The sequence below is a fragment of the Oreochromis niloticus genome, linkage group LG22 (genome assembly GCF_001858045.2).
Source record: "Oreochromis niloticus isolate F11D_XX linkage group LG22, O_niloticus_UMD_NMBU, whole genome shotgun sequence".
NCBI lineage: Eukaryota > Metazoa > Chordata > Actinopteri > Cichliformes > Cichlidae > Oreochromis > Oreochromis niloticus.
In genome coordinates, this window is record NC_031985.2 from 5,527,023 (window position 1) to 5,541,106 (window position 14,084).

The 14,084-nt window shown below is 40.8% G+C and overlaps 1 protein-coding gene across 6 annotated transcripts in view; it reads left to right on the forward strand.

Moving 5' to 3' along the window:
* The window catches only part of LOC100706767 (involucrin), a 72,938-nt gene extending 60,975 nt beyond the window's left edge, over window positions 1-11,963 (forward strand). For all 6 annotated transcript variants that reach the window (XM_019350946.2, XM_019350943.2, XM_005457539.4 and 3 more), the window contains 7 exons: window positions 2,034-2,252; window positions 3,803-3,943; window positions 7,218-7,373; window positions 7,462-7,637; window positions 9,423-9,557; window positions 10,377-10,514; window positions 10,788-11,963. In XM_019350946.2, the coding sequence (XP_019206491.1) occupies window positions 2,048-2,252; window positions 3,803-3,943; window positions 7,218-7,373; window positions 7,462-7,637; window positions 9,423-9,557; window positions 10,377-10,514; window positions 10,788-11,018 (1,182 nt within the window). In that variant the 5' untranslated portion in view covers window positions 2,034-2,047 and the 3' untranslated portion in view covers window positions 11,019-11,963. The remainder of the gene's footprint in view (window positions 1-2,033; window positions 2,253-3,802; window positions 3,944-7,217; window positions 7,374-7,461; window positions 7,638-9,422; window positions 9,558-10,376; window positions 10,515-10,787) is intronic.
* Window positions 11,964-14,084: the final 2,121 nt, after the last annotated feature.

The window sequence follows — 14,084 nt, forward strand, 5'->3', positions numbered from 1 at the left end:
GCAGGGACTGTTTGATTTTCAAATGAGATTGGCTCTCTTTGTCTAAGGGGAAAAGTGTTTCTATTTTTAGCCCTGCCTGTAACTTGCCCCATGGACCGGGGAAACAATTTCCAAAGCTCGGTCTTTGTTTATTCATGCCTGCTTGATTTTAATTTAATTTTTTAATCGATCAGTGTCTCCGTACCCATTTGAGTCAGTGAATATGTCCCCAGTTTGGATCCTATATTTGCATCTTAATTGGACAGAGATTTGCCGGTGGACACTTCTCCCTGTTCTGTTTACACCGAGGGACTATTTCTTCTGCCTCTCTTCGGCTCCGTAACACATTTTTAATCACGTAAAGTCTAATGAACCTCATTTATTCTGTTTACAAGGAGATGAGCAATTCCCGTAATTATTAATGTGGGTTTGTCAGCATTTCACTCGACATCCTTTGTTTTTCTTAAAATCAGCAAACTTTAACAAGCACATGGGCAACCATGATGACCTCTGACCTCATCGTTCCTGCCAATCACCTGACCAAAGATTAAGCATGGTTTGCTGTGGTGTGCAGGCTGCATATAAAAGAAGATTCAACAGTGAATAAAGATGATAGAGAATTATATGATACAAAAATGTATATTTGTATTTATTCTAGGGTGCCAATAAACCATCTTACAATTATTAATTTTTGTGTCACATTGATATGCTGGCTTCTCCCATATTATCAGTCAATTTACAACGTATATGTGGAGTTATCGCTGTTGAGAGCCATGTTTCAGTTTTACAAAAAATAAATAAAATAAAATGGAAAAAAATATATTAGTCACCTATTTTAAAAAATAAAATAATTTTGGTAAAGTGTTTGAATGTAAATAAAAGACACGAATACTGACAATGAATAACATATCATAAGTTCAGCATCAGAAATGGCCCTTACTGACTCGTTCAGCTTTTATGAAATGTGCCAGCTTGTTTGGAGGACTCAAAACACCTCATGAAGTGGACGGTGAAAACCTTTAACTATTAAATGATCTTTTTAGGATCTGTGAGGTCAACTAGCTCTGGTTCAAATCTTCTGCTTAGATCCTGATTACACTGACCTGTAGACTGGTCACCATGACAACCACAGGTTGAAAAATGTGTATAACCTGAACGGTTGGTGAGTGGTTGCTAGAAGTTTCTCTACCACACTGAGTGTCCACACTCAACTTTTTGACCAGTATGAGTACACATCTGGGTCTCCGTGGGGAGTACTCACATGCCAAACAAAGAAAGTCTCATACTGAATCAAACATCTTGTACCATCGCAGGCCTTATCAATATTATCTTAAACAATTTGTCTCACGGTAGAAGCCGAGGAGTGACTGTCACGCTCGTTGTGCTGATTAGTACTGGGGTAATAACCGAGGTGACACATTTAAGCTGATATCCTCAGGTCCACACACAGAAAATCAAAGGCAGCAGTGGTTTAAAGGTCAGAGTTTAATGTGGTCCGCAGAGAGATAAATATTAGCATGTTCCTCTTGAGGAAGGCTTATTATAATAACAAAAAGACCCGTGCAGACTAAATGCTTCTGATGCTTCTGAAACATGGCCGGTGTGACTAGAAGCTGTCCAAAGGACTGAATATTACTGCAGTCAGCAGAGCTTCTTTGGAAATAATGAGACACCAGTTCACCCACAAATACATCCATGCTCATTCTGATGATCCTAGCATACTAGTCAATGCGTTTTTATAGATTAAATTAAAAAGGTGCCATGTTGTTGTCATAAAATCACATTCAATCACAAAACAACCTGAATTCATCCATACCAGTACGTTTATTACTCAGCTAACATTTCCTATCATCATCTCAGGTATTAAACAGACTCCTCACACTTCTCATTATCATTCTACTCCTACCCCCACCCCCACATGAGCCTCAGATGGAGGTGTAGTCAACTGCAGGGGCCAGAAGTAGTCTTGACAGAGTTTTTGTGTGTGTGTGTGGTGTGTGTTGTACGTGTGTGTTGCTGGTCTGCCCCTCCTGCCGCCCTCATACCTCCTGTAGGTGTGACTCGTTCCATGAAGGACAAGGTGACCAAGCCCACCGCCATGGCCCAGGGTCGAGTGGCCCACATGATAGAGTGGCAGAGCTGGGGCAAACCATCTGCGGGGCCGCTAGGGGGAGCGGGCCATACCAACCTTCAGAGGGAAAAGGAGAGGAGGATGGAGAACGACGCTTACAGTGACCTTAGCGATGGCGAGAAGGAGGCTCGCTTTGCTGCAGGTGAGGACACACCTGAGTGCTGAATTTGCAAATATGCTACAGTAATGCTTCAGTCGCACTGAGGAAACTGTGTGCAATGATTTTGGAATCTTGTCGCCTTTGAAATGGTTGATTGACAGACAGACAGCAGGTCTGTGATTACTCACAATCAGTATGTTATCAGTTTGTGATTAAATGGAGTCAAGCTCCCAATCTATTTATGATAATATTGAAAATGATTAATTAGTCCATCCATCCATTCTCTTCCACTTGTCCTGTTCAGGGTCGTGGGGGGGCTGGAGCGTATCCCAGGTGACTTAGGGCGAGAGGCAGGATACACTCTGGACTGGTTGCCAGGCTGTCGCAGGGCTAACACATAGAGATAGACAACCATCGCACTCACATTCACACCTGTGAACATGCAAACTCCACACAGAAAAACCCCAGCCTGATGGTGGAAATGAACTCAGGACCTTCTCGCTGTGAGGCAAGGAGGAGCTTAGAAATCTTGCTTTTATATAGAAATATACCCAGAATACAACCACAAAGACAACCAGCTGAGTTGAGTCCTATATTGCAAAATATAGGAGCTGCATCAGCTGCATCGTAGAGGAGTTTTGCTCAGCGCAGACTGAGTTGTTGAAGTGTCTGCATTTGCAAATCATCACTAATCTTTCTGAAAGAAAATGCAGTGAGTCCAAGTCGGACCACCCTTGTCTGGAGACAGGTTGCCTCCCGCCATGCAACCTCTGCAATTACCTTGCACTTGTGACGCGCAACCAGAGGTTGAAAGTGTTGCACATGACAACTGGATGACTTATTGGTTGTCTGTTGCATGAGCAGGTTGTTATTATGGATATAATTTTATATATATATTTAAAGGTAGACTTTTTAGTAAACATAAATAATAAATTGCAAATTATTTTTAAAAAGTCAGTAAACAGGATATGAAGAGTCTGGAAAGTGAAGCCAACTTGCATCCTTTCTAATTTTTCCTAATTCTTTCAGAGACCATAAGTGTGCATCCATATTTTATTCACAATCAATCTATCCTACAAATTTGTTCATCTCATGCTGATTAATGGCTAGAATTACATGAATACAAAAGATTTATTAAACTTATAACAAATACTTGGCAGTCGCTCTCAGAACATTGCAGCTATTTATTAAAACAAAATGAAGTCTCAAATGTTATTAGACGACCTTGTGTTGTTTCAGAAAATGAAACATTGATCAGATTTTTAGGTAATATTTAGCTGAGCTGTCGATGGTAATTGATAACTGCAGCACTTTCAGAGAAAAACCAGGGTGATGCACTTTCTTTGAAAATTAGTCTAATAACTTTGGTGTTGTTTACAAACATTTGTTTGTCTACAACACTTTTCCCACTTCAAATAAACCCTCAGTATTCTCCTCCAATCCAACACAAACCTGCTGTTTATCCATACTAATGACTATTGTTACCGCATTTGTTTGTATCATTAAATAACATTGCTTCACGTTCATGATGTTTTAGCGAGTCGGGGGATCTTTTCATTCGTGCTACATGCATTGTTTTTCTCCATCTTCAGGCATCATGCAACAGTTTGCAATTTCTGAGGCGACTCTGTTTGGTTGGAACTCGATGGACGGGGAGAGCATGGGAGCCGGCTCCAACCAGGGCAGCGTCGCCCACCTGAGTGAGGTCAACCAGGAGAGCATCACCAGCAGAGGTCAGTGGATCACCAGCCGGCCAATTTGGTGACTCGGTTTAGTTTTTATTTTGTACCACTGTTCGGTCGCTGCGAGCCACAGCAGAGTGACCAGACTGACCGGTTGCTGCTGCATCTTTCCAGAGATGATCGTATTCTGCTATTGGACAGATTACAACTCCAGTTCAACTAGAACCTACAGCAGGTCTAGAAATGGCACATGGATGTTACACCGAGAACACTGAAGCCACAATGTAAAACAAGGACTGCTGTTGCTGTGGTCCAAGATGAAGTTTTAGTTCCTCCGCAGAAGGAGAAACTCACCGGAGAGGCAGCTGAATATACTCTTTATTTATTTGTAACTGCTCAATGGATAAAAATATTTGCATTTTTACATTATTACACCTTTCAAATATGCACCTCAGGGTCTTATTTCAGGATTGCAGGTTCTGTATTCAATTGCTGATCTAACGAGGTTTGGTGCACAAAATGAGGATCTAGAGGCGCTGGAAGGCGGATCGAAATCCAACCTGGATAAAACCTGTTTTCTAAGGCAGACAAAGGATACATAGACACGCTTTAATACAGGAAGTGCAAACAGCAGTTCAACTGAAGTTGATATTAAAAACATTAGGATTCATTTATCTCTAATGTTATCGAGGTCAAGCAACAGTCCAAAGACATGTTTCAGGTTCTCTGGCTCAGAATATATGGCTCAACCACTCAAACTTATAATGACTGTGAAATGAGCTGCAAGTTTATTAAAATGCAAGGATCTGAGGGCAGATATAAAAACAGCATTGGAGACAAGAGAAAAGAGAGCCACCAAAACTAGACACAAAGCCGAAAATGCATCAGAGGAGTAGTTGGAGGAGAATAACAAAACACAATCTGATGCTTAAACACGATAATCCAAGACTTATAGTTAAGTCTTAGATTTCAAGCCCGGTCCTTGTAAATTCCACCCCTGCCACAATTAGAATGTAAATCTGTCATAAACACTGGAGGTATAACAACCTTTAAGACTTGTGTTAGGTGCTATGGTGCTACATTTGGTGCCATCAACACAAGAGAGATTAATTATGTTGATGACACAATATGTGGAACCACTGAGAGGATCTAAGAGTTAAATGTGAGACAGAGGAATTTGTGATAATTTAACTCATTGTGTCTAAAACCTGAACGCCGTTAAAGTAAAACACAGACTCACTTTGTGCAAGAGATTCAAACAGGTCTCACATCTTTGGACCACACAGTGAACTTCGGGTTTTACTCGAATGTGAGTCCTAAAAAATAAAAAAAAGAGTCCTGTCAGTTTGTCTCCAAAGCAGTGGTAAAGGACTTTTGGAGGGCAGGCTCACAGCTGCACATGTCTGCCTTTCACTCCGACCGGGCACTTACTCAATAACTTCCAAATGACAAATTCAGATGACAGCCTGCCAGTTCTGAAATACCAGAGCACATTCTGATAGGGCTTCATGTCTGTAGCCCAAAAGTGCTGCGTGCATCAAAGACGGACACAGACTGGATGAAAGTTGAGAGGATTTAAATTTTGCATGAGGTTTTATTAAAGAAAAAATGGTGGCAAACTCATATCCTGATTTGAGCCTCAGGTGATAAGATATTTGTTTCAAACACATTCTGGCCTCACAGGAATGACCGTGTATCCTCATAAAAATCAAAGCAAAACAAGAAATACTCTGGCTATTTTCCCATATTTTTCTTCCCATTCTAAGATAAAATAAAACTAATTTGTATGCTTTAACATTTACCTGCACACAGAGTAAACTGTAAACTCTCTGTGCAGGTAAATGTTTGTTCTCGCTGGTGTTTAGTAAAGCAGAGCACTGTCCAAGCCCTGAGGGAGCCTGTAGGTTAGCACAAGGACTTAGCCCCGCTCTCATTAACACCACCATATGGGCTCTGCTCAGTGCTTCATCTAGCATGCAACATCAACATACACACACGTGCAAGGGATGCACACACAACAACGGTTACACAGCTACTTCATATCCACATTAGGACTGAGGGGATGTTTCTCCTCCACAGCTCTGCGTCCCTCCATGGCTCTGCTCTGTAGATAAGCTAATCATACTGCTATTAAAGTTATTACCATATGTTTCTTTTGGCTGAGGGCAGGTTTAACCCTGTTTTATATCAGCCTAGATAAATACTAATGGCAGAGGTGTAATGTTAGATTGCTGCACATTTCTTCTGATTGGTAGATTTAGTTCATTAGAAAGGAAACAGTTCCCACATGAGATACAACAAGGTTTGCAATCAGTTAAAGCAGCGTGGTTCTGATTTTGCTCCAGAGTTAGCAAAAGTATTTTTTGGTGCGTTGTTCGTCACAAAGTGAAGAGAAACAGACGTCTGTTGATTTCCATTATATGTTTAAGAAGAACATTTCATTGTTTACCTTTACAGTACAGTTTGGGTGAATTTTGACCTTGGCCAAATGTATCTGCAACAAATTCTGAACTACAGATCTTTTTATCCAGTCTGACTTTAATAAATGGATGATTAATCATTAATAAATGTTTCAGAGTGCAGGGAGAGTAATTATTAGGTTTTAAAATAACACCACGCCCAGTATATCTAAGACATGAAAACACAACAGCCAAAATTATAATATGATTAATAATTATAATGATTATATTTTATTGAAAGTGAAAGTAGCAAGAACATTCTGGAACTGTTAGGATTTATTATATAACCACGTATAACCGTTACAGCTTTTAAATACATCGACACAAAAAAAATCCTCATAACTACCGTTTGTAATCATGGATAATTATTAAGCAGTAATTAGCACTCAGAGCACGCAGCCTGCTTATTGCAACTTTCTCTGTGCATTCAAAGCTATGGTAGAAATGTCAGCTCGGGTGCTTTAATCTCAGTTAGTTTAATGTCAGTTAGCTCAGAAAAAAGACAGTTTGTTTTGTTTGTTTTTTCTAAATTTCATTCTAAAATAATGCAATTTAGGGTATTTTTCATTTTTGTGGCTTTCAAATCTCAGAATAGGTAACATTTTATCCAAAAAGTATGTGAGAGTTAATAGTTTGGTAAAACCTCTGAATCTAAACTGATTGAAGTTTCCATATTAATCCAACTGCTAAACTTTTGCAAACTAAAAAGACAAATTACAGAACGTTCCCGCTCTGCTCCTCCAGCTACGTCTTGATTTTTCTCTGCCCATGACTTGATTTACCCCTGCCTCTCCACCCTAGCAGCGTCTTCTCTGTCTGTGTTTTCCTCTCCAACGCCTACCATCTGTCTGTGCTTCCCTGTACAGACCAGGTGCTCCATCACTCCTCTGCGGATGTCTGGCCTCACACCTACGTCTCACAGGGCCTGTACTGCCTGTCGTCTTCTGACGCCTGGGACCCAATCACCAGCCAGCCCTCGGGCGTGGCCTCGCCTGCTGCAAGCTCCTACATCATGGCTGCCGGTGATGATTTATCATCCTCTCTTACGGGCTTTAAGCACCATACTGTGTCACTGAGCACTGCACACTGAGTGTCTTGTGGTTGTTGCAGGTGGCAGCAATGGAGCAGGAGGCACACCTGGTGAGGGGTACGAGGGGACAGTAGGAAGTTACATCCAGCAGCACCAGGTTCACCTCGCCCTGCAGCAGCAGAGTCAACTCCAACAGCTCCAACAGCTTCATCACTACCAGCAGCAACAGTTCCTGCAGTACCAACAACAGCAGCAGGTCTGTGAAAGTGATTTCTTTAAAGCATTGCACTGTTTTTCATGTAAACACAGCAGCAGATGCATCAGAGATGTCGACACCAGGGAAAAAACTTCCATTAAAAAATGGATGTATCCACTGTTTATTCACCAACTGGTTTCTGCAGTCCTGATTGAAGCCTGACGCTTAGTGTTATAATCATCACCAGCTTGGGTTTCCAAGAATAGATTTAACAAACAAGGTGTGGGACGGACAAAAACAACAAACAGAGGATATTTCATGCTCATACGGTAATAACTGGTAAATCACAAGTTAGCCACGTCTTTGCTTATACCCTAGTTTATAACATAACAAGTAATAACTAATTTTAAATAAGATTTAAAATTAGTAATTCATAACATAAACCCATCCGAAAAGCATCTACTGAGGTCATAAATAAAGCGAGAAGTATAGTCATTTTCCCAAAGACTTCTTTACAGACAGACTTAGTTTTGCAGCCAGAGAGGTTGCCCCCTGGTGGCCATTAGAAGGAATGTAGGTTCTAATTACTTTTCAGACCTGGAGGCTGCATTATAATTTACCTTTTCCTACGTTTGGTGTAGTAGAAAAGGCCATGGGGGAAGTCTTTATCAGAAGGTGAAGCTGTAAAACCAAGACAAATACAGTTAAAAGCTTAAAATCTGTGCCCTCCTTCACATTTTCCAAAGATGTCCAGTGGGCTGGATTTAAGTCTGATTCTGGTCTCCAGGCCTTATGTTGGACACCTCTGCTTTAGGGGGAAAAGTCCATGATGGCTGAACTTTAACTTTTCCAACATGAAGGAAAGGTTTCCATCATGTTTGGTGGGATTTTACAGTGTTGATGGCAGCAGCTCCTTAAAATGGAAAACACAAATACCACTCAGCAGATTCAAAGCACCTTCACAGATAACTGTTACACTAACACAATCCAGTATAAATCATGCATGCACACAGCCTTAGGTCTGCTGTCCTATTAAATCTACACACCACATGTTTCTGCTCCCACAACATGTGCGCTTGCTGACCTTGTTTAAGTTTCTTATGCGTTCATTTTGTGCAGACAGTTTGAATGTTGTTGAAATCAGCTGCTGACTTTCAGCTCTCAGTCTGCTGGAAGGTTTTCTGCAAACGAAGTGAGTCACGGTGAACTGTGACACCCCGAGACTTTGTTGGCTGCTCTTGCATTGGTGCATTCTCAGAGCTCATTAAATAACTGTGAGTTATGAAATACATACTTGAAAAGGTCAGGGACTGTGTCTTAGAAAAGGTGTACTGATCCGAGACCACAATGGAAATGAGCTTGTTAGCTTTACCGTGTGTATTATATGCCTTCCCCGGAGAAGGAGACTATTGAACGTGTTACATTTAGAATAAAATCTTCCAGTCAAGACATTTCCACACCGTTCCCTGCAGCAACCTCCCCGACTCATAATTTAGAGAGATTTTAAAAGTAGAAGCCAAACTAGAAGAGAGTGGAAAAAATACTGGAATATGCGTCCTCCACCTCCTGCAAAAGCCCTTGGGATAAATGTTGGAAGAAAAAAGCGGCCTTGTCTTTTGTTTGGCGATATGCACCCGTTACAGCACTACGTCGTCCATTATTCAAATGTCAGGAGCAGTTGGTTGTGGGTGTTTTTAGATTCCTAGTGGGAGGCAATTTTATTGTTCCAGAGAAAAACAAAAGTTTAAAAAATAAGCGGCCACAAGCTGAGAGATTGTTGATCGGGGTTACATATTAACAGCCAAATCCTGAATATTCTGTTTTTATTCTTGCTTCCCTTTACAGTCTATGGAGCACAGGCTACACAGTGCCTCCCATTCACTCCAAGCCACGCCCAATAGCACCATCCACAGCCTCGGTCCACCCACTCACCCTCGGCTAGCTGACCTGTGGGGAGCAGCGCAGGTTGAGGCACATCAGGTAGGCGCTTGCCTGCTGAGTCCAAATGCTTGGATTACAGAGCTTGCGGACTCGATGGTGCTTTAATATGTTCTGACAGAGCGGCTATGACAGTTTGCAAGGACACAAGGGTGCGTGACTATATATGCAGTCACAAGGATAGGACTCTGTCTCCTGTCACTGTTACAGAGTGACTGAGACAATGCAGTCATCATAGCCGTGACAGCATGTCTAGTTTCTGCTGGAAGCTAAGGTTTATGATGTTTGGTCTCTTTTAAAGATAAAGGTTGAATGCTGATATATTTTTGTGTTTTCTCTGCTAATTCTTTGTCTTATAAATCTGGCTTTGTTTATATCAGCAGGCCTATTTAGCACACATCTGTAGAGCAGTGAAAGATGAACTGCCAGGAAAGTCTGCAAGGTAGGAGACAGGCTGGAGGTCTGCATGGAGCACTCAGCATGACTGCCTGAAGTGGATTTGATGAGTTTTGAAAGCAGAGATCTGTAAATCAGCCTGGTCGTCAGAGTGGCATGCCACAAGGTCCGCGAGTTTTGGCGTTTGGAATCAGCATCTGTATCTGTTGCACCCAGCTAAAGTGTATGTTCTTTCGCTTTGACGCCCTGCAGAGGAAAACCATGCTGGGTCGGGTCATCTTCTGTTCTTCTTCTGTTTTATTTGTCTTTTTATTTTACCTGTTATCAGGGACTTCTGGAGCCCAAGCGAAGGACGGATGTCAGTCCATCTTTAAATTACTTGTGAAAATGCCACTAACCTGTTGAATCCCTGTCCAGTTTAAATTCTGTTCAACAAGCGCTTCAGTCAAATTTAACTGGTTGCAGGTGGAGATCGTTGGACACCTGAATGCACAGATGACTGACATGGTCGGAGGCGTGGTGGAGACGGTCGGAGAAGAGCCAGAGCCCGAGTCCGAAGACTTCCCTGAACAGCATGAAGAGGAAGAGGAGGAGCTAACGAAGGTGAGTTAGAAACAATACACTGTTCCAAAAATGCTGAAGAATCAGGACAACTTTATTATTAAAAATGGCCACTTGAAGTTGAGTCTAAAAGTAAGTCAATCCCAACAGAATCCCATTTTAAAAACCATAAAATTGTACATAAAAGAGCAGCCCATTGCTTTTTTAAATATTTAAAAAAATATACTTTTGTTATTAAAGAAGGAATAACAGAGCTTCACTCACCTGCGATACAGAACAAATGGTCGTGAAAATCTCTACTTCCTGCCTTCACAGGTAGAAGAGGTAACATTAACTTTGGAGCCAGAGCCGTGCTCTTTGACACCCTCCCCGCTGAGGGAGGACGCCCCTTCCACCAGAGGTTCAAGCCCAGGACTACCAGCACAGACCACCGAACCCGTCGCAGAGAGGATACCCTTTGACATCACGCCCTGCGTCGTCCAGTCATTGGAAGAGAAAGATGAAGAGGCGGACGAGGGCTCCATTGTTGTTGTTGCAACCAACTGAGTCATTTGGACACAAAACACTGTCAAAAACTGGAAATTAATACTTCAATAATCAGTCAAGCTATTATCCCAACCCCTCCCTCTCCCAAATATTTACCTACTTTGAGGCCGAGGAAATGCGACTTTTTTTTTTTAGATGGGAATGTGGGATGTAATGTACACTATGGCCAAGGAGACACCCCCACCACCAGTCTAGTATGGGAAATCTGGAATATCACATATATGAGACTAATTAAATCTAATTTAAGGCAGAAGAGAGACTTGAATTCAGTGACTACTGAAACGAGCTGTTTGAGAATAAAGATGGATTCAATAAAAAGTTTGGACTGACTGGACCAAAGAACCAGGACTGAAAGCCAAACTGGCAACACAGGGATGGGGTGAAAGTAAAAAGAAGGTAGGATGAGAAGAAGAAAAGTTAAGGGCCTATTTATAAATTCAGCGCAATACAACAAACATGGGCACAATCAGGGTTTGCAAATAATTCAGAGTGGTTGTTTCAAGATGCTTTCAGCATCACAAGTAGGCTTTTGTTTGCAAAAATAAAACCCCCTTCAAGGCCAGAAATACCTGGTCAGAGAGCAGTTTGATTGGCTAATTAATGTGTTTAGGTTTGACTGACGGCTTGCCTGACACGGAGCTGAGATGTGTTGATGAGGTAAAGACGGCGTAATCTGGAACGCATGGCAACCTGAGACATGCACTTGGAGTTATTTGCAAACACTTGCTCTGGACACAACCAAAAGAAAGTGCATGCTTTTTAACAGTGAACTAGCCCTAACAGTATAACACAGTATACAAAGTAATAATATATCAAATTGCTTTTTATAATAAAAGGGAAAAAAATCAAATAAACCGATATGTATTTGTATGAATGTAACACTGTATGTATGTTTGTATGAATGTAGCTTTGTTTGTGTGTAAAATATATATTCTGGGAAACAAATTCCTCTCTGTGCTGTTCTGTGCCAAAAAAAGTCATTTTTTCTCCTGTGATGCCTTCATTAAGATAATGTGTTACCTCTTTGCCTTAATGAGCAACTTTCTAAACAGGGGAGAGCTGTCAAGGTTTATGCAGGACACGAAGGCAGACATGAAGCAAACGTGAGCCATTTATCAGCTGCTGACCCAACGCATGAAAGACAACTAACCTTCAAGGTAAAAAAAACAAAAAGGAATAAACAGGAGAACTAATACAAAACAAAATGAGACACAAGGAGGATCAGACATGAGAACACCGAGGGAACCAAACACATAAACGTCCAACTCAAACTAGGAGCTGACGCTTAACACAGATGAAGAATTCAAAACTAACGCTAGAGCAGCAACCATCTAATCAGGAATCCAAAACCATAGCCATAAAAACAGAACTCAATTTAAAAAAAAAAGGTAAAAATAAAGCTCAGCTGGAGTAACAATGAAAGCACAAACCCAAACTAGAACAGAAAATTACTAGAAAACCCTGAAGTAAAAACAGACTCCAGAATATCACAAGGAATCAAACTCACTGTCAAATAAATAATACAAATTCTCAGAATCTCCTTTGAGAGTCTGTAGTTTGACAGTGGGCGCTCCACTCTAGAGCTAAAACCCCCCCAAACATTGTTGAAACATTTTAATTATGTCTTCGTTTTTATTTTGTTTCATTTTTATGGCTTTTTTATTGGAGTAGAACACCTTTCTATAACTGTTCCTTTAACTGCCAATTAATTGTATCCACCAGTAATGCAGTTACATTTGATTACCACAACCACAGTTACACTTGTAAAGTTATCATATGGAAAGTGTTGCCATCAAAAACACAGTTTACTGATTCAATAAGGACTCCTTTATTTTTTCCATGTGCAGGAATTTATATTTGGTGAGAGTTACTAAGCCGGACAAATAAAGGTGATGTCTCAGTGGTCATAAGGGATGTTTGCATTTCATCCATTAGGAAGTGATAGAGAACAAACACAAGCTTTACGCATGTGTTTCTGTCCAGAAGCAGCAAATGAAGTAATGTGGGAGCAGGAGGGGAAGGTGAATTGATATGTTCTAGTATAAGGGCTGTCGTTGGACTGTGTATAAATCTGTGTATAACAGCCGGGCTATAGGATGTGTAGAGGAATAACACAATGCAGAAATTACCCCAAGATCCCGCCTAATCCAGGAATTAATAAATTACTCCTTTTGTTCCATGTGCATTAAATACAGACATCTTTTTCCCTGCATGCTGTGTGATGTTGCAGCTATTCAAAGTCAGAGGAAAGAATCTGACTCAGCTACCTGAGGGCAATAAACAAACCTCTTTTCACAAAATCCTCATTAAATTCAGTGATGGCTTCACAACATATGCCAAGACTCAACTCAACAATTCAACTCTGAGTCACATTATTAGCCGTATTTTGCCAGACTTCTCCATAAGTTATGTAATAGATCTAATACTAGAGAGGCATACAGAGCAAAATGCATAAATGTGATTTGTGCTGAATACAGATGCACAAAAGCTTTTGTGCTTTCTGCGGTTTTCTTTATTTGCAGTTCACAAAACACTAAATCCTGAAACACTGGAAACTGCTTTGCTCATTTCAAAATTTAACTCGTCTACAGCCCCGTGCATTAGCCCAAAAAACACGTTTCCAACATCTGCCACTATCAACTGAACTCTTAGCAGCACCTATCACAGCCACATCTGGCACAAAATAAGAAAATAAGTGCCTTTTTGCCATTAAATAACAGTCCAAAAATCAAATGTATCTAACTTCATTGAATTCTTGCCTCTGAAAATGTTGTGCTCCTACATACATTTTAAATACATATGCAATAAGGTCAGCTGCAAAAATCTGTGTCTATGCCTTTAACTTGGCACAGCATCCTCTTTATACCTGTAACAAACATGTAATTACAGGTGTTTAACAGCAGCTCTTAAAGAGGATTTTACATTGATGCAAAGCATTTGTTTATTTGGCCCTACTGGGGAGATATAGCAGCAAGATTGCCAGTACAAAACAGAACAGGCATCAGGTTGGGTTAGGAATGTGGCACAAAGTAAGGTAGTTTAAATAGGCTGTTGTATATGAGCTTT